We start from the raw sequence: 27,245 nt of genomic DNA, 5'->3' as shown, positions 1-27,245 counted from the left end.
TGGGCAGAGGCCCAGGAGGAAGCACTTAAATGTAACTGCCACCAGAGGCCACCATGGAGGTACATGCAGTGAGAATGCAAAGAACCATGTCCATGGATTAGATGCAGCTGATCTGGAATAGCTATTGAACATGGCAAGGCAGCAATAACTGAGGCTGGAGCTTGCTCCACCTTGAATATGGAGACTGGGTTGGTCCACGGGGATAGTTTTGCACAAGCTGCGATGATTTTACTCTCCCAGACAGCACCAGCACCATGTTTGTTCTTGAGACACAGAACCTGAAGGAAACTCAGAGGCTCCAGGAAGAGCCTTACATGTCACATGCAACAGGTGCCATCTTCCTTTCTCATAATCAGCCTTCAGAGCTTTCCCCAGGTGCCAAGATCAATTACAACTACTCTGTGAGACCATATAGATTTTCAAATCTCATAATCCGAAAGTATAAAATGTCTCCAAATTATATAGGCAAAAAGAAGGCAAGTGATTTACTTCTTAAGGCCTATTTTTCATTTCATGAACATTAAAATATTTCATCAAAACCCAGATTCTAAATGATGCCACAGCTCCTTGAGACACAATCAGTAATAAAGATGGATGACTAATCAGAGAATATTCCAAGGCCAGATTTTTAAGTAAATTATCCCTGAAGAAGACCCCCATTCTTAATATCTTTTCCAGCAGAATTTATTACCATGAAATCATACTGTATGTTGGGCATGGTGACTCTCAAATGCCTGTAATCCCACCCTTTAATTCTCACATGCTTCTTTTTTCAGGCTGAGGCAAGAGGATCAGGAGTTTCAGGCCAGCCTGGTCTATTCTATATAGTGAGACCCTGTTTCAAAAAACCCAAAATAGCAAAAATAAAATCACACTGTGCCTTGAACTTGCCTAAAAAAGGTACCTTTGTAGTGTGAGTTTACACAGCAATAAGACAAGGAACTAATGGAATTTCAAAGGGGAAAGTAGGGTGGGGGGAGGGAGGGAATTACCATGGTATATTTTTTAATAATCATGGAAAATGCTAATAAAAACTAAAAAAAAAGACAAGGAATTAATAGTATTTGTTTGGACTTCACATAAACCCTGTGACATTACTCTTATGATGCAGATAAGAGACTCACAGAGACTACAGAACTAGTTAGTGTCAGGTCAGGCAGCTCAGAAGCAGGAAAACAGGATTTTAACCCAAGCAAATTGATGTCAAGAGTCTCAGCTCTTCATCATCATGTTATGTTGCTTCTGGTATTCAAAGAACATCAACTCCATCCTAAGCACAGACAGGCTGAGTCAAATGTATTCTCAGAATCGCCACAATTTACTCTCAGTAATATATGGGAGAAATACAAACCTTGTAGGAATAAACAACTTTGCAGGTAAGTGGATAGTTTCTTAAGGTGCCAGAAGGGCTGGAACTGCTGTCATCAAAAGCATCCATATTGTCTTCAAACTCTTCACCTTCTTCTCTTTCGGTATCTGCATTAAGCTAGGAAGAATTAGAGGCCATGGGCTAGTTTTCTTATGTCAAGAAAATGGAGGAAAACAGGAAAGAACCTTAAAAGCTGACTGTCTGAGAACCTCTTCCAGGAAGATGGTGGTAGAACACTGAGGAGATTCCAAATTTATCAAAATAGAGGCTGCCAAGAGCTCAATGCTAAAGGAAAGTTATAACATACCCTCTAAGGCTCAGAAAACAATGTAGAAGAGGGGATGGAATGAATGTAAGGTCCACAGGGTGGGAAGGCATACTTTGAGACCTTATCTCCCACACAGAGATTGAATAGTACATTCATGACCCCATAGTGAATACTGATAACCCCAATGACAGCCCTCAGTGGAATGAGGTCAGGGGACAGGAGACATGCATATAAACCCAATGAGAATATGACTAAATTATAATATGTCCACATAGTAAGGTTCTCAATAATAAGAGGAAAAGTACAAAAAGTTGATTGATTCAAAATGTCAATTTATCTATTCAATTGCACATAGAAATCAGTATTTATCTGTTTTCACCACAGTTCTTGTATTACAAAATGCCAGAGTTTTTTTTTGTTTTTGTTTTTTTTTTTAAATAAAATTTCAGCTCTGTACTGCCTGACCTCTCCTGAACCCCTGCTTCTGGTGAGTTTTCTCTTTGGCTCTGCCTGGTGGGGCTGAGCCAAGGTGAGAGCCCCTTGGCCCTTACTTTCTACATGGGCACCTTCTCCATGTGGTAGGAGCTCTTTGTATTTTGTTTTCTGTCCTTTCCACAGTTTTTTCTAGGCCCTCCATGTGGGCTCTCAAACCACAAGTGTCCTTCCTTGCTTCTGTACTTCCCTAGATAAATATAATAGTTTAATAATTAAAAAGAGCTAAAATAAAATTTCATAGTGGGCATAGTGGCACACACCTTTAATCCCAGCACTCGGGAGGCAGATGTTGGAGGATTGCTCTGAGTTCAAGGCCAATTTGAGACTACGTAGTGAATTCCAGGTTAGCCTGGGCTAGAGTGAAAACCTATCTCGAAAAACTGAAAAAAAAAAAAAAAAAGGAAATTGCTATATAGACTTCTGGTCAAGATGGTAGTATAGTAGCCATGCTAAAGCAGCTCAGGGAGGGAAATAAGCAGAAAAACAGCAAAATATACTCTTCTACTGAAAAGTGTGTAAGTTATTAAGAACCACAGCAGAGGAGCAGGAGAGACTAACATCTTCCAGAAAGGAGGAAACTGGCCAGAATCCGTTGAGGCTCCAGTGGCCCCGGTCTGCCCAGCCACCCACCCGGCCAGCGTAGAGCTGCAGGAGCCGAAACCAGTGGCGGATTTCCCACGCGGAGCCTCCCTGCAAGGACGAGAAACCTGGAGGGGAAGACAGCAGGGCCAGCTGGACGACAGCTGAGGGAGAACACAACAGGCCGAGCTGAGCAGACAACTCCAGGCATCCTGTGCAGCTTCCCGTCCTCCAACTGTCAGGGCTGTGAACCTCCAGAGAACTCATTCACCCCCAGCCACATGGCATAACACACAGCTGGTCAGAAACCAGATCCACAGCATGACATGGCTGAGGTGGGCACTCAGCACTGGTGAGACTGGGAGCCGTCCCACCAAAGGGAACAGGGCCTACTGCCACAAAGACAGGTACGTGGGCCTGCACTGGAAGTGCTTCTTTTTCTTTCCATGTCAGGGCAGGATGTGAGTTATGTAGTTTTGGTTGGCCTTACCATTCTCAAATAAGCTGTATTTTGTGTTGTTGCCTTTGATGTTTCCTGATTCACAGGGTCTGTCTTTTCTTCTGTTATTATTGGGGGCAGGGTCTGACTTGGCCTCAGGCTGACCTGGAACCCATTTCAGACCAGAAATCTCAACCTCCCAGTTGATAGGATTAAGGCCGTGTTGCCCCACACCCTTAGGGACTTTGGCTTTATTAGATTATCTGTTTGTTTTAATCCCCACGACTGTTTAAATACTCTGCTGGTGTGGTTTGAATGTGTATACTGCTCAGATGAATTTTAGAATTTGCCAGTAAGTTGCTCCAGCCAGTATGCTAGAGTACTTGAATAGCAGGCAAACGCGACACCTAGGGTCACTTCAGCTCTTTTCCTGGAGTATAAAGGATAGACTTGGCACCTTAAACTCCTACCCTGAAGATATATAAGTCAGATTTACACAGCGAAGAACAATGCAGATAATCAGAAAACCCAACCATCAAATTAACCCCACCAGATGCAAAAATTTCTCTATTATAATACAATAAACACCAAATTTTACAATCCCATACAATCTCATCCAAAACTATAAATCCTTTATAAATGACCATCAGTGAGACTATTTTAGATGAAATGCCTGATAATTTAAAAAAAAGTAGAAAAAAAAATCAAAAGAATCAAAGAAGAAAACAAACTCCTGAAGGAGAACACAGGAAACTAACTTAATTAAATAAGGAGGTCAATATAAGACATGAGTAAAGAAATAGAAATAATGAAAAAATATCAATCAGAAATAGTAGAAATGAAAAACAGAGTAAGTCAAATAGAGAACTCTACAGAAAGTCTCACGAGTAGAATGGATGAAGGAGAGGACAGAATATCTAAGCTAGAAACCCAGGTGGTAGATCTAATACAGTCCAACAAAGAGAAAGACAAACTAATAGGAAGGCAAGAATGGGAATTTCAAGACATTTGGGATACTGTGAAGAGATCAAACATAAGAATTCAGGGCACAGTAGAAGGAGAATTACACTTCAAAGGCATAGCAGGTATTTCCAATAGGTTCACCAGGGCCTCCAGCCACTGCAAATGAACTCCAGACACATGCACCCCTGTGCATCTGGCTAACATGGGTCCTGGGGAATCAAACTGGGGTCCTTTGGCTTAGCAGGCAAACACTTTAACCCCTAAGCCGTCCCTCCAGCCTGTGGTATCAATGTTTTGATGGTCAGGATTGGGACTTGCAGCAGAACCACTGACTGCATCAGTTTTGAGGGTCATTCTGCTACCTGTTAAATACAATGCTAGGCTCTTTGCTATGTGTAAAATGAAAGACACAATGTAGTGCAAAGGACTTCTGTACTAATGCCAGGGCAGAAGGCCAGTAGAGAGCATGGGGACGAGGGCTGGGTGTCCTGGCACAATGGAAGAAGAGGTGGCTTTACCATTAAGTTCTACTTTAGTGTCATGAACAGACTTCTTTTGACTAATTCTCGTCAGTGTTTAAAACCTGACACCCCTCTTTAGTTTTCCTAACAAACTTCTGTACTATTGCAAGAAGTTTCAGAAGAATAAATTACTATTTTTGTGTAATACTTATTAGCCTGATCTTAGCCAAGAGGCCAACAAGTAATTCTAGCCAGGTTTATTGCCTCCACTTTTAAGTTCTTGAAATTTTTTTTTTATTTATAACTTGTCCTAAAGATTCTTCCCAGCTAAATGAGGTAATCTTGTGACATCTTATAAATTATTTACAATCTCTGATTTAGGACTATTATTTTCCAGTAGGGCACTGTGTTTTATAAAAGATATGATCAACCAAAACAACAACAACAACAAAAAGCCAGGTGTGGTGGTGCCCACCTTTAATTCCAGTACTCAGGAAGCAGAGGCTGGAGGATCACTGTGAATGTGAGGCCACCCTGAGAATACACAGTGAATTCCTGGTCAACCTGGGCTAGAGTAAGACCCTACTTTGAAAAACAAAACAAAACAAAAAGATATGATCACACTGTAGAAACTGCCATAAAACTGCAGGGCTGGGAATTTTTTTTTTTTTTTTTCGAGGTAGTGTCTCACTCTATCCCAGGCTGACCTGGAATTCACTGTGGAGTCTCAGAGTGGCCTCAAACTCACAGTGATCCTCCCACCTCTGCCTCCCAAGTGCTGGGATTAAAGGCATGCGCCACCACGACCAGCTCTAAATTTTTTTTTTTTTAAGTTTTTCTCCTTTATTTTATTTTGGCTTTTGTGAGTACTAGGAAGTTGAACCTGGGTCCTTTGGCTTTACAGGCAAGTACCTTAACCATACCTTAACCCCTAAGCAATACCTACAGCTCAAAACTGCAAATATTTTTAAATACTTAGAAGACCTTGCTTTCACATTTTAACAGAGGTTTTACACATTTTACTATGGCTCTTACAAAAAATAAAAACAAAACAAAGTATTCATGTACTTATAAAAATGGCAGTAGAGTAAGTTTTCAAAAATATATGTGGAATGTTAACATGTACTGTGTTTTGGAACTGGGAACCAGCCCAAACCATTTGATCTTGCCAGCATGGGTCAGTGCTGAACATTCCTTCTTCCTCTGTTCGGAGCTCCGGCTCTCATGGAAGGAAGTGGAGGGCTGCGAGGGCACAGAGCCGCGCTGCTGCTCTGCTCTGTAGCTTTGCACAGCACAGCAGCTCAGAACACGTCTTCCTTTCCTTCTTTCACCTTTTCTTAAAGTTAAGTTCTTTTAAAAACTTACTTATTTGAGAAGGAGAGGAGAGGAGAGGAGAGGAGAGGAGGGGCGGGGGGAGATAGGCATGCCAGGGCCTCCAGCCACTGTACATGAACTCTAGACACATGTGCCACCTGGCTTAAGTGGGTCCTAGGGAATTGAACCTGGTCCTTTGGCTTTGCAGGCAAGCTTAACCACTAGGCCATCTCTCCAGCCCTCTTTCGCCTTCTTGTTTCAATGTTTTCTTGACCCAGCATTGCTAAACTGCATTCTTCCTGTCTCTTATCTTAAGGACTAGTCTCTCAACCCTTTCTTCCTGCCACTTGACAAAACTTCAATCAAAACAATTCATGCTAGCAGTACTTAAATTCTTCCTTCCGTGCGTGTTGTGAAAAGCTAACTCTTGTTGCAAGGGTAGTAAAAAGACTTTTATTAAATTGGTTTTACTGGCTGTCTGCTGGTACTTAGCTGAACCACCTCTGACAGGCACCACCAGCTTTATGATGCTATCGTGAGTAGGAAGCAGTGGGCTTCTGCTCTGGGGGTTTGATGTGATTGCTGACTATGTCACTACTTACTGTGTGATTCTAAACAAACCGTTTTAAACTTCCTACCTATGATGATCTCATCTCTCTAGTGAAGATGTTTTTTTCTCACAGGATTATGGTAAGGATTAAATGAGGCAATATATTTTAGAACACCTAACACATGTTTGGCAAATCATTAGCTTTTTTTTTTTTTTTTTTTTGGTTTTTCTGAGGTGGCATCTTACTAGCTCAGGCTGACCTGGAATTCACTATGTAGTCTCAGGGGGGGCCTAGAACTCACAGCGATCCTCCTATCTCTGCCTCCAAGGTGTGCACCACCACGCCTGGCTAGCTTTTGTTGTTTTGATGAGGTACAGATAATCTAGATAAAGAATTTGCTGGTGTCAAAGAGATGGATTCATGGTTAAAAGTGGTTACTTGCAAAGCTGGACAGCCTGAGTTCGATTCCCTAGTACCTATGTAAAGCCAGATGCACAAATTGGCACATGTGCTTGGAGTTTGTTTGCAGTGGCAGGAGGCTCTGGTGCACCCATATTCACACTCTCTCTAATAAATAAAAAATTTAAAAATTAAAAAAAAAAGAATTTGCTAATACCCAACACAGTGAAGGCAGCTGCTTATAAAAACTTGACAAACAGAATCTCTGAATTCTACCTGGAAAGAGAAGCAATCACAAAAGACTTTCTTCCAAATTCAGCATAAGTAGATGTAAATGATGATGTTAAGTATCAAGAAAATGGATTTCTCTTCCAAGCAAGAAGGAGTATCAGGGACCAGATCTGAACCTCATGTCAGACACAAAAAGTGATCAAAATATACAGAAGTACAGTTTTCAAGACATTAACCACCAAGCAATGAGGGAGCAGAGATGACTGTCTGAGGGATAGGAAACAAGCTGTTTGACTTTCTGTTGAAAAGGTATCCAGGCTGACATAAGGAGGAAGCTCTGCAGAGGATGGTGGTCCCTGAACTAAGGAAGTGGAAATGGGCGTTTAGGAAGGCCAAAGCCATTAAAATGCAGAGAAGCAAAGGGGAGAGAGGCAGAGACATGTCCAAGGAAGAATGCAGAGGGCACCCCCGAACTCTTCAGCTGAGTAGTGGTCCCCGAACTCTTCAGCTGAGTAGTGGTAAGTTCATGAATGTGAATAAAATAACTAAAACTGGGAATAGAAATATACAGAAGGATTAAAGAAAATGAAAGACTGAAAATTACTCCTATTTTCTGCTAAAACAGTAGCAAACCTCATTAGGCACAGCACGTTAAGCAGGGTACTCAGAAAATCAGTGAGGATACAGAAAATGAGGACAAAACTGTTAACCAAGTGGATTTAATTAACATTTGTAGAACATAATTCCTTCTAACAATGGCAGAACATGCATTGTTTTCAAGTGCACATGGAACATTTATCAAGATAAACCATATATTGGGTCATAAAAGTAGTTTTAGTAAATTTAAAAGGACTCAAGTATTTTAACATTTTATTTATTTGAGAGACAGAGAGAGAGAGAAAGTAAGTAAGTCAAGAGGCAGATAAAGAGAGAAGGGACACACCAGGGCTTCTAGCCACTGCAAACCAACTCCAAATGCGTGTACCCTCTTGCATATCTGGCTTATGTGGGTCCTGGGGAATCAAACTGGGGTCCTTAGGCTTCACAGACAAATGCCTTAACTGCTAAGCCATTTCCCCAGCCCAGGACTCAAGTATTTTATTGAGCTACAGTGGAAATAAGAAATTAATAGCAAGCCAGGTGTGGTGGTTCATACCTTTAATCCCAGCACTGGGGAGGCAGAGGTAGGAGGATCATTGTGAGTTCAAGGCCACCCTGAGACTACATAGTTAATTCCAGGTTGGTCTGGGCCAGAGTGAGACCCTACCTGGAAAAACCAAAAAAGAAAAAAGAAAGAAAGAAATTAATAGCAGAAAGATATTTGTGAACATCCTCAAATGAAAAAAATATGAGCTGGGCGTGATGGCGCACTTGGGAGGCAGAGGTTGGAGGATCACCATGAATTCAAAGCCACCCTGAGACTACATAGTGAATTCCAGGTCAGCCTGAGCTAGATTAAGACGCTACCTCAAAAAAAAAAAAAAAAAATTTATGGCTGGAGAGATGGCTTAGTGGTTAAGGAGCTTGCCTGTGAAGCCTAAGGACCCAGGTTCAATTCTCCAGAACCCAAATAAGCCAGATGCATGTATGCATATGTAGTACATATGTCTGGAGTTCATCTGCAATGGCTAGAAGTCCTGGCGAGCCCATATTCTCTCTCTATTTTGTTTTTTTTCGAGGTAAGATCTTGCTCTAGGCCAGGATGACCTGGAATTCACTCTGTATTCTCAGGGTGGCGTGGAATTTATAGTGATCCTCCCACCTTTGCCTCCCAGTGCTGGGATTAAAGGTGTGTGCCACCATGCCTGGCTAAAAAATTTTAAATGGGCTGGAAAGATGGCTCAGCAGTTAGGTGCTTGTCAGCAAAGCCGAACAACTTGGGTTAAATTCCCCAGTGCCCACGTAAAGCCAGATGCCCATAGTGGCACATGCATCTGAAGCATTTGCAGCAGCTAGAGATCCCGGGGCACCAATTCTGTATCTCTCTCTTTCTCTGCTTGCAAGTAAATAAATATTTTAAAAATCTTCAAATATTTGGAAATTCAATAACATACTTCTAAATAAGTCACTAGTTAGTGAAGATATAACAAAGCAAATTAGAAAATACCTTGAGTGGGGGGTGGGGAGGGAGGGAATTACCATGGGATTTTTTTTATAATCATGGAAAATGCTAATAAAAATTTAAAAAATTAAAAAAAATACCTTGAGATGAATGATAATGGAACATCAAAATTTATGCTGTAAGTAACTTAAAACAATTCATACAGGGAAATGTTTACCAAATGCCTTTATCAGAAAGGAACAAAAAGTGTGAAATCAATTACCATAGTTTATACCTGAAAAAAATCAGGAAAGAGTAGAATAAATCCAAATTAAACAAGAGAAAGGAAATAATTACAACCTAAGCAGAGCTGGATGTGGCGGCGCCCGTCCTGGGGGGCAGAGTAGGAGGACTGCTGGGAGTTCATGACCACGCTGAGACTACATTCGGATTCCAGTCAGCCTGGGCTACAGTGAGACCCTACCTTGAAGAAAACAAAAACCTAAGCAGACTTTAGAAAATTACAAAATAGCGAAAACAGACAAACCAGTAAAATAGAGTAATAGGGCTGGAGAGATGGCTTAGCTGTTAAGCGCTTGCCTGTGAAGCCTAAGGACCCCGGTTCGAGGTCCCACGTTAGCCAGATGCACAAGGGGGCGCACACGTCTGGAGTTCGTTTGCAGAGGCTGGAAGCCCTGGCGCGCCCATTCTCTCTCTCTCCCTCTATCTGTCTTTCTCTCTGTGTCTGTCGCTCTCAAATAAATAAATAAATAAATTAATTAATTAAAAAAAATAGAGTAATAAAAGGATATTATACACAACTTTATGCCCAAAGTTTGGCAACATGGATGGAACAGTCTCCATCAAGAGACAAGTCTTCTCAAGAAGAATGCTCTGCATGGCAAATGTTTATGATACCAGCCCTGGGAAGGCTGAGAGAGAAAACCACCATGAGTTCATGGTTAGCCAGATTTACACAGTGAGTTCCAGGCCAGTCGGGATTATATACTGACAAGAGAGTGAGGGAGAAAGACAGAAGGAGGAAAGGACAGAGAGACAAAGAATAGGCATGCCAAAGCCTCTTGCTGTAGCAAATGAATTCCAGACATAAGCATAGCTTTGTGTCTGGCTTTACACAGGTGCTAGAGAGTCAAACCCAGGGTATCAAACTTTGCAAGCAAACACAAACCACTGCCATCTTTCCAGCTCCCCAAAGTATATCATTTCTATTTTTAAAAAATTATTTTTTGAGGTAGTCTCACCCAAAGTTGGGCACTTTAATGTCAACTGGCCCCACATGACATGAAGATTCTACAAACCATTAACTGCATTAGGAATAGGACATTTAATGATAATTAAAGTTTTAAAAAGGCACAGGAATTCAAATGAATCACAACAAAGTTCAGAGGAATAGAAGGAAGTCTCTAGAGAAAGGGGCCACAGCGAAGAGAAAGGCTTCAGAGGGAGGTATATCTATCCGGGCTCAAATGTCGTCTCTCCTTGTTTCAAGCTGTAAGGAGATATTTATTTCTCCCAAGTCTATGTCCTCATCTGTAAATACAGTCAGTATTGCTGTACTCATTAATTAATTGTACTCATACAGAGAAAGTACAAATGTACTTGAAATAGCACCCGGGACACAGTATACTATTAATATGAACTCTCTCCTGTTAGTGGTAATTTAAGATGACTGGTAGAATTTGAGTAAATTGCTTATCTTGAGGTTCAGAATGAACAATTTCCCTCATATATTATGGATAAGGAACGGTGTCAGACATTATTAAAAAATTTCTGAGCCGGGCATGGTGGTGCACTCCTTTAATCCCAGCACTCGGGAGGCAGAGGTAGGAGGATCGCCAAGAGTTCAAGGCTACCCTGAGACTATATAGTGAATCCCAGGTCAGCGTGGGCTAGAGCAAGATCCTACCTTGATAAACCAAAGAAAATTTTTTTAAAAATCTGTTTTTTCAAAATATTTATTTTTATTTTTTATTTTTCGAGGTAGAGTTTCACTCTAGCTCAGGCTGACCTGGAATTCATTATGTAGTCTCTGGGTGGCCTTGAACTCATGGGGATCCTTCTACCTCTGCCTCCTGCATGCTAGGATTACAGGCGTGTGCCACCACACCTGGCTGGAAAAAAAAAAATTTTTTTTTTTCAAGGTAGGGTTTCACTCTAGCCCAGGCTGACCTGGAATTCACTACAGAGTCTCAGGGTTGAAAAATATTTTATGTTTATTTATTTATTTATTTATGCAAGAGAGACAGAGTGAGGCACCAAGAGAATGAATGAATGACAATGAGAGCGCCAGGGCCTGTAGCCACTGCAAACACACTCCAGACACATGTGCCACCATGTACATCTGGCTTACGTGGGTTCTGGGGAATTGAACCTAGCTCCTTAGGCTTTTCAGGCAAGCACCTTAACCAGGTGTTGCCAAATTTGTAACTTCTTTCAAAAGTTCTATCACCAGTTCTCCACTCCAATGCATAGCTGAACTAGAATGTGATGGCCCTGAAATGTTCACAGAACTGGGAAGCTTCACCAGAGCCAATATGATGAAGAAAGTACAAGGCCTTCAAGAGCTGGCCTATAAACTCAGGCTAGATGAATTTTTCTCACTCTTCAATCAGGAGACCTGAAGAATTCTTTGGAGAATCTGACCAGCCCAAGAAAAGTAAAGTCACTGATGTTGCAAGGTCTCCAACTAAGCAGTCTGGTCACAGTCAACAAGCCCGAATCCTACTCTCACAGTCTACAAGTGGTCATTTAGTCACCTGTTAAATAGGTGGGGGGAGGGGAAGATGTTTTAAAAGAGATTAACAATATTTGAAAAAAACTACTAACATGAAAAATAAAGAATAAAGGCAGGGCTGGAGAGATGGCTCAGGAGCAAAGTGTTTGCCATTCCAGCACAAGGACCTGAGTTTGGATGCTCATAACCCATGTAAAATGCCAAGTATGGTGGTACAAATCTGTAATCCCAGCACTGGAGAAGCGGAGACGGTTAATGCCTAAGGCTCACTGGCTTGCCAGTCTGGCTGAACCAGAGAGCTCTAGGTTTAGCGACAGACACTGTTACAAAGAATAAGAAGACAGTGAATGAGTAAGACATTTGACCTTGAACTCTGGCCTCCACATGTGGATCCCCTCCTAAACATGCAAACCATACTTGCACACACAAAGAACAAAGGCAAGAAACAAACAGAAACCCCAACTTGGAGAAAAAAGTATAGCTTCAGATAAGTGAAATTATATGATACGTCTCAGTAATTTTTAAAGATTTAGCCAGGCAGACTTAGATATTATTATTGAATTAAAGATAATACAACAGAGAAATATCAAGCAAAACCCCAGGGAAATAAAAAAAAAAAAATAAGGCCAGAAAGAAAAAGCAATCATAGTTTATTTTACTACCTGACAGAGCTTTAAATAACTCACGCACGCACGCATGTACGCACGCGCGCACGCACTCTATCTATCTATCTATCTATCTATCTATCTATCTATCTATCTATCTATCTATCTGAGTAGAAGATGATTATTGATCTAAGAAATTACTGTGTACAGTCAGGTATCTACCACATAATGCCTTTTTGGTCAGCAGTGGAAAAATATACAACTGGTTGCATAAGATTATAATGGAACTGAATGAAAAGCTCCTGGGGCTGGAGAGATGGCTTAGCGGTTAAGCACTTGCCTGTGAAGCCTAAGGACCCCGGTTCGAGGCTTGGTTCAGACGCACAAGGGGGCGCATGCGTCTGGAGTTCGTTTGCAGAGGCTGGAAGCCCTGGCGCACCCATTCTCTCTCTCCCCCTCTATCTGTCTTTCTCTCTGTGTCTGTCTCTCTCAAATAAATAATAAAAAAAAAATTAAAAAAAAAAAGAAAACCTCCTGTTACCTAGTGATGTATCATAATGTTATATACATGTCTCATGTGTTTGTGGTTATGCTGCTGCAAACAAACCTACACTGCCAGTCATGAAAATATAGAAGATATTATTAAGTACAGTATATAATATTTGATAATTTTAAAGAAATGACTGTATTACTTGCCTTTATATTTGGCACTAAACTATTATTTTAGGGTATTCTCCTACTTACAACACTTACTATAATGCAGTATGCCATATTATGCCAGCAGTGCCCTTATACATCTTGTGTTTACTTTGATTCTGATTGTATCATGCTTGGTTTAATTTCAGTATTTTGTTCACTGCGGCCTGTGAAGCAACAGGTTATAAGCCATACAGCTTAGGTGTGTAGTAGGAGAAACTATCTAGGTGTATGTAAGTGTACTATGACGTTTACACAGAGACAAAACAACCACATGATGAAGCATCTCTCAGGATGTGTCATGCTGTTAAGTGATGCGGCTGCAGAGGTGAGAGGAGAGGAGGCAGGTGCTCGCGTGCGTGTTGTGAGGAATTGAGGTGGGAGGGCAGGTGAAGAAAACTACACCATCAGGCTCTGTACTGGGAGAAGTCAATAGAAAATGTGACAAGTTCTAAAAATCACAAAGCAATAGAGGAATATTATTTAAGGACAGAAGTAATGATATAAAATAATCAGATGAACAGAGAGGCTCCCATTGGGAAGAAGTTAATGGAAACTGACTTTTCTTAATGTAATTACAGAATTATTTGAGTTTTGAACTATGTATACTTATAACTTCATTGATAAAATAGGTGAAATCAGTTATAGGAAAGGTAGGGACTAGATTTTATAACATTTAGAGAAACAGGCTAAGTAACATTTAATAGCAAAATGAAAACAAATAGGCAAAATACATATAATTAGTTCCAAAGTAAAACATGGTGACTTCTCTTTGTTTATGAAAAAGTAGCTAATTATTTTTAACTAAAATGTGATTACAGCTGGGTGTGTTGGCACATGCCTTTGATCCCAGCACTCTGGAGGCAGAGGTAGGAGGATCGCTGAAAGTTCGAGGCCACCCTGAGACTACATAGTGAATTACAGGTCAGCCTGGGCTAAAGTGAGACCCTACCTTGACAAACAAAACAAAATCCAAACAAAACAAAACAAAATGTGATTAGTTTCTTGGTTTATGTATTATAAAATCTGTGTGACCAAATGTTACTGCAATCCAAAATAAGTAATGCACAGTTGCTGGATGAAAAAAAAAACATGTTGTATACCATAAACACATGTAATTTATACTTGTCAATTAAAGTAAATAAATGATAAAGGAAATATACCACATGTCTATTGTGGCACTATTATTGGTCATTTGCTTCTCTATTGTACTTTCTTTAAAAAAAAAACTATTTATTTGAGAGCAAGATAAAGACAAGAGGTGAGGGAATGGCCACGCCCATGCCTCTTGCTACTGCAAATGAACTCCAGATGCATATGCCACTTTGTGTATCTGGCTTTAATGTGGGTACTGGGGAACTGAACCTGGGATGGCAGGTTTTATAGGCAAGTGCCTTTAACCACTGAATAATCTCTACAGCCCCAAACTCTATTCTATTTTCTAGTTTTTTAAAATATATTTTTCAAATTAGTTATTTACTAGAGAGAGAGAGAGGGAGGGAGAGAGGGAGAATGGAAACACCAGGGCCTCTAGCCACTGCAAACAAATTCCAGATGCATGTGCCACCTTGCACATCTGAGTCCTGGGGACTCAAACCTGGGTCCTTTGACTTTGCAGGCAAGTGCTTTAATCGCTAAGCCATCCCTCCAGCCCTTTTCTAGGTTTTTTGTTTTTAAAATCAGTTATATAGCTTTTTCTACTATAAAATTAATGTAATTTCACAGGCTTAAATAATAAATGAGGTATGGTTTTAGAGTTAAGAGAAGGCACAAAAGACAAGAGAGGAAAAGTAATTTAAAGGCTGTTTGGGTTACTGGCAGTAATCCAGTGTCAGGAAGCTATGTGTAGGTTCCAGTTAGCCATCAACTGACTATCTGGATCAGTAGAGTACTCTCCTTTAAAGTGTCGCTGCATTTTGGGATTCTTTTTTTCCCCTCCAAATCCTATAATTTGTATGACAGCATGAGAAAGAAGGTAGAGTTTACACTCAATAGATCCCTCCATAGTCTGTGAAGTAAATAGACCATATAGTTAAAAACATTTATCTTTCACATGGCATTTTTTTAGTTACACTGTTGGATATTAACAGTATTATTAATCATGTTTTCCAGATGACTAATGCTTTTGTTGGCATCTATAATGGAAGAAAATATCTGGCAACCAGAATGTGTATTTCTGCTTTATGTTCCTCAGACAGCTAGCTGTCAGAGTGAAGAGATACAACCCTCCCCCAGACTATCTCAGTGTTACTTAAAAGAAGGTTAAATAAATACCAGGGCCTCATTAAGCTATTCTGTGATTTCTTTCTCCTTTATTAATATTACTGGTAGATCATCCATAAAATATAACCTCCAATCTGAAAGAAGAGACACAGGATCCTTAAGACTGGCTAGTAGGATGCAAACATGGGAGGAGAATGCAAAATGCCCACTTCACGGAACTGACCTACCACATACAAGCCACTAGGCACAACCCTTTCACTCTCTTCCTTCATGCTCAGGAGCACTTCTTCTTTATCTCTTGTTAAAAATTCATCAAAGACGATTGCAAATGACATTTCCTTCATGGGACAAACTTCTTCTCTAGTATTCCAGCTTATACTGAGCTTTCCTGATGGAGTGTCATAGAATCAGACTATCTGGGGGGTTAGAGAAGATCCTGGAGTCATTTAACCTAACATCCTATTGAGAGATAAGGGACTTTTCCCAAGGTGGACTAAGATAAAAGTGAGGAAATCTGAGTTTCCACACATGGGCACTAGTCATACACTGCTACCACTAAGATCTGTGAAGCACTGTCTGCTGTCCCAGCTTGTAAACTCTTTGAAGAGAGACCAAGTCTTATTCATTTCAGATGTGCCCAGGAAGAAGCAAAAACTCAGGTGACACATGTCTGCTCACATGACACGCCCTCAGTGCTGGCCCAAGAACAACGACGAGCTTGACTGGCTGGAAGTGGTACTACCGTACAAACCAAAAGGCCTGCAGTTTTCTGTCACCAGAAACAGCACAACAGAACAACCTCAATCAGACAGAATTCTAACTTTAAAGAGGCATTTTGTGACATAGAGCAATTCTGTTCTAATGAAAATAGAAGGGGCTGAAGAGATGGCTCAAGGTGCTTGCTTGCAAATCCAGACACCCAGGTTCGATTCCCCAGTGTCCACAGAAGGCCAGATGCACAAAGTGGCACATGCATCTGGAGTTCATCTGCAGTGCAGGAGGCCCTGACATGCCCATTCTCTCTCTCTCTCTCTCTGCACCTCTTTCAAACAAATAATACAAGTATTTTTTCATTTTTATTTTTTTGGGTGGTTTTTCGAGGTAGGATTTTGATCTAGCTCAGGCTGACCTGGAATTCACTATATAGTCTCAGGCTGACCTTGAACTCAAGGCAATATGCTTACTTCTGCCTTCTGAGTGCTGGGATTAAAGGCATGTGCCATCATATCTGGCAAAAGTATTTTTGTATTTTTTTTTCCCCTGAGGTAAGGTCTCACTCTAGCCCAGGCTGACATGGAATTCACTGTGTAGTCTCAGGGTGGCCTCGAACTCACAGCTAACCTCCTACCTCTGCTTTCTAGTGCTGGGATTAAAGGCGTGCACCACCATGCCTGGCTTCTGGCAAAAGCATTTTTTTTAAAAAGAGAATAGGACAAAGTTTTCTAACTCCAAAGTCAAGTAGATGATGTGTGTGTTATTTTCTCCCTGCTTGGATTATCGATAGTTGTGAAATAAATAAATATGAGACAAGTACAGAAGAGAAACACAAACTAATAGATACCACTAAGGAAACAATAGATGATCACCAGGCGGGGAGGCAGCAGCGGTTACACAATCAGTTGCATCACAGTCCCACCTATGTCCCAGCGGAGAATTCATTTTTCGGTAACCGGGTCTCCACTATGAGAAACTAAGGTTGAACTGGAAGATGGCAGAGTGGCAAGAGGCCTAGCTTGAAGAAGGCTGTGTGCTGGTATTATCCGTCAGTCTCCACCTGCACTGGCTTTCTGTGACAAGGGTGGGAGAGCCCATGGTGACTAAGGCTGCCATTAGACTAAGCCCACATTTTTATTTTAAGATAATTTGATTTAGTTATTTCCAAGCAGACAGAAATAAATGAAAGAGAGGGAGGAGGACAGAGGGGGCCCTCTGCCATTACAAATGAATTCCAGGTGCATGTGCTGCTTTTTGCATCTGGCTTTATGTGGCTACCACACATGGACCATCAGGCTTTGCAAGCAGGAGCCTTTGGCCATTGAGCCATTTCTCCAGCCTGATAATGTATTCTTTACTGTATTAACACACACACACACACACACACACACACACACACACACACACACACACATTTTCCCTGTCTTTTCTTTCATGGATTATGTTTAAGTCAAGTGACAAGCTGAAGGAAAAACCCTGAATCACTATCTTTTATTTTAAATTTTGGCTTAGTTTGGTTACATAGTGAAAGGCAAATGAAAGTTACTTAGCGCACTACAGCCAAGAACAGAAACCATACCGAGTGCAGAGTGCCGTTGCTGGTCGCCACAGGAGGGCGAGCCCAGCGCTCATTTTCCAGTTCCTCCATCACTTGGTTCATGGCGCTCTTCAGCCATGTGTCCACAGAAACACCGATCTGCTTCAGCAGCTCCAGCCGGGCTTCAGCTTTCAACTTCGTTATCTAAGAAAACCGTTGGAAATAAAGACAATTTGACCTCAAGCTGATTAAATTATTCCTCACTTATCAGGACTCTTGACATTCACTAGATGCTCATTTTTTGCCTGCAGAGAAGAGGAAAGGACATGAGCACAAGAATAGGAATCGGGCCTCCTTGACAAGGGCAAAAGATGTACTGGTGCCTAACTTCCTTAGTGCCGGAGGCTGAATCAGCCCTCACACATACCATGCACCTGCTGCCCCTTGTATCTCAACAAGATCATGGCACTGATGACACAGCAAATGTAACTTAAAAATAGGAAGTGATCAGAATGCCACTGATTTCCTTTCCCTGTAAAAAGGCTATACTTCAGAATATCCTGAACTCCAGCTTTCAGGAGCTTCCTAACCCAATCCTGGGCTTCTTTATTTTCCTCTATAGTCTATCTTTAGTGGTCTGTGAACAGCTTATTCATGTCACTCCCTGCTTAGAAGTTTCTGTGACTTTGGAGTGCTTACTGAGTAAAGGACTAAGTAATTTTTAACTTGTAGTAAAATATCTTTCACACTTGGATTCAAGTATTTCCTTTGATGCCTTTCCACATCCTCTCTGCTCCCATAACTACTCTTGTTCCTCTAAGTCACCATGTGATCATGTTTTACATACCTTGTTCATTGCCTGTTGAGCTCTTGCCTTTTTTTTAGTTTTAGTTTTTGTTTTTCAAGGTAGAGTCTCACTCTAGCCCAGGAATTCACTCTGTAGTCTCAGGGTGGCCTTGAACTCATGGTGATCCTCCTACCTTGGTTTCCCAAGTGCTGGAATTAAAGGAGTGTGCCACCATACCTGACCCTGTTTACCTTTGTGATATAATGGGCTCCTGGACTAGAGCATATTCAATTCTGTTCTGATGTATGTTCAGTAATCTCTTTTTCTTGTGTGTGGGGGGAGAGTATCCTACATAAAAGCACTTCCATTGTTCTTATAAGAAGAGATTTTACTTTGAACAGAATTACCACTTCAGTTGAAATTAATCTTACAAGACTATCATTCAATGACACTAAGTGACAAAGTATTTTTTTTTTAATAATGATGTTTTGATGATAAAGTTTTTCCTCTTGGACTGCAGGGATAGCTCACCAGTTAAGACCCTTGCCTGCAAAGCCTAAGGACCTAGGTTCGATTCACTAGGACCCATGTAAGCCAGATGCACAAGGTGGTGCCTATGTCTGGAGTTCGTTTGCAATGGCTCGAGGCCCTGTCTCTCTGCTTCTTTCTTTCTAATAAATAAATTAAATTTTAAAAAAAGTTTTACCCCTTAATAATACTAACATTTGTGCTGGAGAAATAGCTCAGCAGTTAAGGCCCTTGTCTGCAAAGCCTAACAATCTGGGTTTGATTCCTCAGCACCTAAGTAAAGCCAGATGCACAAAGTGGCTCATGCATCTGGAGTTCATTCATAGTGGCTAGAGGCCTTGGCGCACCCATTCTCTCTGTCTCACTTTTCTGCTTCCCTCTGTTTGCAAATAAATAAAATGTTTAAAAATAATATCAACATTCTTCAGCATATGCTTAAATAACTGGCTTGCTTGGTGATAGCTGACTAACAATCTGTGATTTTCAATTAAGTCATGATTCAGCTGTCAGAAGCAGTAGGAATTGAGAATCAAAAGCTGCTTTTTCCAAATTCAAGGAGAATAACTGCTTACTGTTTAGTTTTAGTTTTTTTTTATAGTTTTTTTTAATAATATGTTTTATTTATTTATTTATCTAAGAGAAAGAGGTATAGGGAGAGAGTCAGAAAGGGCACACTAGGGCCTCCAGCCACTGCAAACGAACTCCAGATGCATATGCCTCCGTGTACATCTGGCTTATGTGGGTCCTAGAAAACAGAACTGGGATCCTTTGGTTTTGCAGGCAAATACCTCAACCGCTAAGCCATCTCTCCAGCCTTAGTCTTTGTTCTTAAGCCACAAGCAAGTGCCCGTAATGCTAAGTTTTTTCCCCCTCAAGGTAAGAGTTTCACTCTAGCCCAGGTTATCCTGGAACTCTCTCTCTGTAGTTCCAGGCTGGTTTCAAACTCACAGTGATCCTTCTATCTATGCCTTCAAACCCAGAAAAGCCAGTTTTAATCCTGTCCCTGTCTGCTCCAACAGCAATGTCTCTGAAAAGTCTCCCACTCAGCACAGCTCCATGCCTTACAACACAAACCACCACAGGCTCACTCTAGGAATTACAGCTCCACCTCTGCTCTGCTATTCTGCAATTTCACTTTTCTTTCACAGAACATTTCACACACACACACACACACACACACAGCATCAGGACCTCTTGCTGCTGCAAATAATACCAGCTGCATGTACCACTTTGTGAATCTGATTTTACAAGGGCACTGGGGAATTGAACTCCAGGCTGGCAATCTAGTGCCTTTAACCACTGACCCATCTCCCCAGCCTCTTTCTTTCTTCCTTCCTTGCCTTTCCTTTCTCCCTTCCTCCTTTTCTCCCTCCCTCCCTCCCTCTCTCTCTCCTTCTCTCTCCCTCTCTCTCTCTCTCTCTCTCTCTCTCTCTCTCTCTCTCTCTCTCTTTCTTTCTTTCCTTATTAAAGACAGGGTCTCGGGCTAGAGAGATGGCTTAGTGGTTAAGTGCTTGCCTGTGAAGCCTAAGGACCCCGGTTCGAGGCTTGGTTCTCCAGGTCCCACGTTAGCCAGATGCACAAGGGGGCGCATGTGTCTGGAGTTCGTTTGCAGTGGCTGGAGGCCCTGGCGTGCCCATTCTCTCTCTCTCCCTCTATCTGTCTTTCTCTCTGTGTCTGTCACTCTCAAATAAATTAATAAAAAAGAACAAAAGATTAAAAAAAAAAGCAGCACACGTTTTTTTTAAAAAAAAAAAAAAGATAGGGTCTGGTTTTGTAGCCCTGGCTGGCCTCACAACTCATGCTTCTCTCATCTCAGCCTCTACAGTGTATTCTATAGGAATGCATTACAAAGCCTAACTAGTCTATTTCAAAAAGTCATGGCTTGGGATGCAGCTCAGAGGTAGAATATGTGCCACGGCATAGGTTCAACCCATAGCACCCAAAATCATTAACAACAAATCATAATTGGAACATTTCCAGTTTTGAAAACCTGCCAATTCCTAAAATTCATACTTTTCAGAACACTACCTATGAAACCCTTGCTATGTTCAGAGAGATTCTGTTTTGTAAAAATCATGCTCTTTTGTTTAGTAGGAAACAAATTTAGCTTCAGAGTTTCACATATTACCGTGGCAGTCTCTTCTTTAATGTTGAAGGTTCCTTGAGACAAACTGGAGGCCCCTCATTTGGTAGCTTTATGTGGGACTTGGATAAACAAGCATGCTCACAGAGCTCCTCTGTTGTGCCATTTTTCCCCCCTTGAGGTAGGGTCTCACTGGAGCCCAGGGTGAGCTGGACTTCCACTCTGTAGTCTCAGGGTGGCTTTGAATTCATAGTGATCCTTCTACCTCTGCCTCCAAGTGCTGGGATTAAAGGCATGCACCACCATGCCTAGCTCCCATTGTATAATTTTTATTTATTTATTTTTAGAGTGAGAGAGAATGAGAATTGATGTGCCAGGGCCTCAGCCACTGAAACTGAACTCCAGACACTTCCACCATCTAGTGGGCATGTGTGGCCTTGCGCTTGCCTCACCTCTGTGTGTCCGGCTTTCATGGGATCTGGAGAGTCAAACATGGGTCCTTAGGCTTCACTGCAGTCAAGTGCCTTATCTGCTAAGCCATCTCTCCAGCCCCTGTTGTGCAATTTTGACCTCCCTCTGGACTCTGCTTAGGAAGCAGGTATTAAAAACAGTCTGAGCTTTGACTTGAATGTTTCAGTGGATTTAAACTTGTAAATTAATTTTGGCACACTATGTTTATTTATTTATTTATTTTTCTTTTTCTGAGACAGTGCTTCATGTAGTTCAGGCTGACCTCAAATTTGCTATCTACCTAGGGATGGCCTTGAGTATCTCTTGATTCTCCTGCCACTCTCTCCCAAGTGCTGGTTGGAGGTGTACGTCCTGACTCTTGGCAATCATACATAAGAACTAAAATAAAATTCACTATCTGAACAAGTTTGAAGTTCAAAATCGATGGCTTTGGGTATCATATAGATCTTTCTATAATTAGTTTTTAGCTTAGATAGAAAATATTGGCAAAAATTTATCTTTTCTTATTTTTTCTCCCTTTCTTCCCTTTTTGGCAACAACTTAAGTGACATATAGCTGACATGACATACAATTGACTCACTTAAAATTGGCAATTCAAGCAGGATATGGTGGCATACATCTGTAATCCCAGCACTAGGAGGTAGAGGAATGGGGATCAAGAGTTCAAGGTCACAGTGAGTTGAAAGCCAGCCTGGGTTATGTGAGACCCTGTCTCAAAAACTAAAATAAGTAAGTGAATGTCCTACAATTCTACAGTATACAGAGAGCTGTCCAACCTTTTAATGTTTGGCTTAACACTGTCATCTACCAATGTGTTAGGTTGCATTTACAGTTATCCTGGGACTCATAGAGCCCACTGATACAGGACTGACACTCCTGGATAATATTTGTAGTACCTGTCACATTTCTAAAGCTTTAAAACATTTCAGTCATCCCCAAAATAAATCCAGTACTATTTAGCTCTTGTGAACTCGACTTTACTCCTCTTTGCTTCCTTGCTCTCAGCAGCAGCTAGTCTACTTTCTGCCTATAGATTTGCCTCTTCTAGACATTTAATATAATCAGATAATATGTGGTCTTTTGTGATTAGCTTCTTTCACTTAGCGTATTTTTTTTTTTTTCAAGATAGGGTCTCACTCTAGCCCAGGTTGACCTGGAATTCACTATGGAGTCTCAGGGTGGCCTCGAACTCACGGTGATCCTCCTACTTCTGCCTCCCAAGTGCTGGATTAAAGGTGTACGCCACCATGCCTGGCTTCACTTAGTGTATTTTCTTTTTTTAAAATTTTTATTTATTTATTTATTTGAGAGCGACAGACACAGAGAAAGACAGATAGAGGGAGAGAGAAGGAATGGGCACGCCAGGGCTTCCAGCCTCTGCTAACGAACTCCAGATGCGTGCGCCCCCTTGTGCATCTGGCTAACGTGGGACCTGGGGAACCGAGCCTCTAACTGGGGTCCTTAGGCTTCACAGGCAAGCGCTTAACCGCTAAGCCATCTCTCCAGCCCCACTTAGTGTATTTTCAAGATTCATTCATGTTGTAACATATCAGTATTTCATTCCTTTTAATGGACAACCAACTTTGTACTGCATGGACAGACTATTTCTTTTTATTCGTTTGTCTACTGATGGTTATTTCTATTTTTTAGTTATGATTGATCATGTTGCTTAACATTCATTTAAGTTTCAGATGAACCTGTTTTCATTTCTCTTGGGTATATACTAGCATTGTTGGGTCATAAAGCACTCTAGCTTAATCAATTGAGGACATAAACTGTTCTTTACAGTGGATTCACCACTTGATCCCATCAAAGAAAGGTAAACACTTGTTAATGTCTGCCTTTTGATTCTAGCCACCATAATGGGTGTGAAGTAGTAAATTACTATTTTGTAATTTCACTGATGTTTTCAAAGCATCTTTTAAGTGTTCATAGGTCACTGTTTCTTGGTTTCTTTGGAGAAATACCTATTCAGATCTTTTGTCCACTGTAAAACTGGGTTATATGAATTTTTATGGTTGCTTTTATTTTGCTTGTCTTTCATGATAAGTTTATTAATATTATTATTTATTTGCAGACAGAGAGGGGGGAGAGGGAGGGGAGGAAGTAGAAGGAGAGAGAGAATGAGAATGAATGGGGATGGGCATGGGTTTGCCAGGACCTCATCACTGCAAATGAACACTAGACGCACGCACTTCTTTGTGCACCTGGCTTCACATGGATACTGGGGAACTGACCTGGGCAAGCAGGCTTTGTAAGCAAGCGTCTTTAATCACCCAGCCATCTCCCTAAATCCTGTCCCTATGATAAAGTTTTTAGCAAATCCTAGAAACAGGTTTCTTATCAGGTACATTATTTTCAAATAATTTTTCTATTCTATAGGTTGATTTTCACTTTCTTTTTTTTTTAATACTTTTAAATTATTTATTTATTTATTTATTTATTTATTTATTTATTTATTTATTTGAGAGTGACAGACACAGAGAGAAGGACAGATAGAGGGAGAGAGAGAGAATGGGCGCGCCAGGGCTTCCAGCCTCTGCAAACGAACTCCAGATGCGTGCGCCCCCTTGTGCATCTGGCTCACGTGGGACCTGGGGAACCGAGCCTCGAACCGGGGTCCTTAGGCTTCACAGGCAAGCATTTAACCGCTAAGCCATCTCTCCAGCCCCCTTCACTTTCTTTTTTTTAAAAAAGATTTTATTTATTTGGGGAGGGGGTGACAGAGAGAATGAATGGATGCCCCAGGGCCTCTTGCTACTGTAAATGAACTACAGATGTATGCCACACTTCGTGCATCTGGCTTTACAGGGGTACTTGTGACTTGAGCCAATTAAAAGTAAGTGCCTTTAATTGCTGAAAAATATCCCCAGCCCTCTTTCACTTTTGCTTTATTTATTTGAGAAAGGGAGAAAGAGAAAAATAGGCAGAGAGAGAAAATGGGGGCACCAGGGCCTCTAGTCACTGCAAAATGAACACCAGATACATGGCCACCTTGTATATCTGTCTTATATGGGTACTGGGGGAATAGAATCTGGGTCCTTAGGCTCCAGCCCTTTTTTACTTTCTTGAAGCATCTTCAGAAAGTTTTTATTTTTAAAATTATTTTTATTTACTTATTTGACAGAGAAGGAGGGAGGGAGGGAGATTGAGAGAGAATGGGTATTCCAGGGCTTCCAGCTACTGCAAACAAACCCCAGATGAGTACATCCCCTTGTGCATCTGGCTAACATGGGTCCTGGGGAATTGAGCCCCAAACCTTGGTCCTTTGGCTTTGCAGGCAAACGCCTTAACCATTAAGCCATCCCTCCAGCCTGAAAGTTTTAAATTTTGATACTTGATTTACTTAATTTTCTTTTGTTACTTGGGTTTTTAGTGTCATAGCTAAGAAACTAACACAAGGTCATGAGATTTACCCCTACAATGAGTTTACCTAAATTATTATTTCTTTTCGAGGTAGGGTTTCACTCTAGCTCAGGCTAACCTGGAATTCACTATGTAGTCTCAGGGTGGCCTCAAACTCATGGCGACCCTCCTACCTTTGCCTCCCGAGTGCTGGGATTAAGGTCGTGTGCCACCATGCCCGGCTACCTAAATTTTTTTAAGTCTGCTTATCTGTGTGTGTCCCATGTCTCCACCCCCTTTTTAAAATTTCAATGTTTCTAAGTTTATCTTTTTTTAAAAAAATTTTTGTTTATTTATTTATTTGGGGGGGTGGAGAGAATGGGTACACCAGGGCCTCCAGCCACTGCAGAAGAACTCCAGATACATATGCCACCTTATGCATCTGGTTTACATGGGGGAACAGAGTCTCGAACTGGGGTCCTCAGGCTTCACAGGCAAGCACTTAACTGCTAAGCCATCTCTCCAGCCCCTGCCCCCCTTTTTTGTGTTTTTTTCAAGGCAGGGTCTTAATCTACTTCAGGCCTGGAATTCACTATGCAGTCTCAGGCTGGCCTTGAACTCATGGTGATCCTCCTACCTCTGCCTTCTAAGTGCTGGGATTAAAGACATGCACTACCACACTCGGCTTAATGTGCATTAAAAAAATCATTTATTTATTTATTTGAGAGAGAGAGAGAGAGAGAGAGAGAGAGAGAGAGGGAGGGAGGGAGGGAGGGAATGAATGGACATAACAGGACCTCCAGCCACTGTAAATGAACTCCAGATGCATGTACCACCATGTGTACCTGGCTGACGTGGGTCCTGGGGAGTCAAATCTGGGTCCCTTGGTTTTGCAGGCAAGTGCCCTAACTGCTAAGACAAATTTCCAGCCTTTAATATGCATTTTAAAAAGGAAAAAATTGCTTGGCGTGGTGACACACACCTTTAATCCCAGCACTTGGGAGGCAGAGGTAGAGGTAGGAGGATCCCTGTGAGTTTAAGACTTCTCTGAGACTACAGAGTGAATTCTAGGTCAGACCGAACTAGAGCAAGATGCTACCTTGAAACCCCCCCTCAAAAAATAAATTGGCCAATTTTAATGGTGGCACATGCCTTTAATCCCAGCATTTGGGAAGCAGAGGTAGAAGGATCGCCATGAGTTGAGGCCAACCTGGGACTAAGTTCCAGGTTAGCCTGGACTAGAGTGAGACGCTACCTCAACCCCTTCCCTGCCCCCAAAGGCAAGCAAGCATGAAGAATATAATGATTTTTTTTTTTGAGGCAGGGTCTCACTCTAGCCTATGCTGACGAGCAAATTACTCTGTAGCCCAGGCTGACCCTGAACTTTCTTTTTAAATAAACCCTTCCTCCTTTAATTTTAATTTATTTTATATGAGAGAGAGAGAGAGAGAGAGAGAGAGAGAGAAAGAAAGAGGCAGATAGACAGAAAGGGCATGCCAGGGTCTTCAGCAACTGTAAATGAACTCCAGACACATATGCCACCTTGTGCAGCTGGCTTATGTGGGTCCCGGGGAATTGAACCTGAGTCCTTTGGGTTGGCAGGCAAATGCCTTAACTGTTACACCATCTCTTCAGCCTGAACTCCTGATGATTTTCTTACCTCAGAGTTTCAAAGTACTGGAATTAGAGGGATAAGCCACCACAACCAGCTGATGTAATAAAATGTTGCCTAGCCTTTTCTCTTTTGTAAAAATATTGTCAATAATAAAAACCAATGCAAATGATAAGATAGACATTTAAAAGGAAAATGATATGTAGAAAAACTGATTGTCATTCCTCTGAAGATTCTAAGTGATTTAGGCTATCTAAACAAACATTTCATTATGACAATCCTGTAATAAATACCCTAATAAATATACCTTTAAACTTGCCAGTTAACTTTAGCTTTTTTTTTTTTAAAGTATCTGATAATTGGAAACTAAGAGATCATTTGATGATATGTTTTAGAGATATTTAAAACTGATACAGAGCCGGGCGTGGTGGCGCACGCCTTTAATCCCAGCACTCGGGAGGCAGAGGGAGGAGGATTGCCATGAGTTCAAGGTCACCCTGAGATGACAGAGTTAATTCCAGGTCAGCCTGGACCAGAGTGAGACCCTACCTCAAAAAACCAAAAAAAAAACAACTGATACAATAGATCTGACATTATGGCTTTTAGCATAGCCCATATTTTTATTAAGAAAATTATCTTGCTGCAAAACACCCATGATTTCATAAGGCTATTTAACAACCAGTGATAAGAACAAAGAAGGGGCATTTTGTTATTGTGGTGAGCCATGGGACATCACAGTGGCAGCAGGAAACTGGAACTCTCCTGAGATTTCTTTCTTT

The 27,245-nt window shown here is 41.3% G+C and overlaps 1 protein-coding gene across 5 annotated transcripts in view; it reads right to left on the bottom strand.

Moving 5' to 3' along the window:
• The window catches only part of Fchsd2 (FCH and double SH3 domains 2), a 229,597-nt gene that overhangs the window by 6,524 nt on the left and 195,828 nt on the right, over positions 1–27,245 (bottom strand). For all 5 annotated transcript variants that reach the window (XM_045145406.1, XM_045145409.1, XM_045145407.1 and 2 more), the window contains 2 exons: positions 17,683–17,844; positions 1,352–1,486 (listed from right to left, as the gene is read on the bottom strand). In XM_045145406.1, the coding sequence (XP_045001341.1) occupies positions 1,352–1,486; positions 17,683–17,844 (297 nt within the window). The remainder of the gene's footprint in view (positions 1–1,351; positions 1,487–17,682; positions 17,845–27,245) is intronic.

The sequence above is a fragment of the Jaculus jaculus genome, chromosome 3 (genome assembly GCF_020740685.1).
Source record: "Jaculus jaculus isolate mJacJac1 chromosome 3, mJacJac1.mat.Y.cur, whole genome shotgun sequence".
Taxonomy (NCBI): domain Eukaryota; kingdom Metazoa; phylum Chordata; class Mammalia; order Rodentia; family Dipodidae; genus Jaculus; species Jaculus jaculus.
The sequence above is the reverse complement of the archived record's forward strand: the minus strand, read 5'-3'. Positions and strand labels throughout refer to the sequence as shown.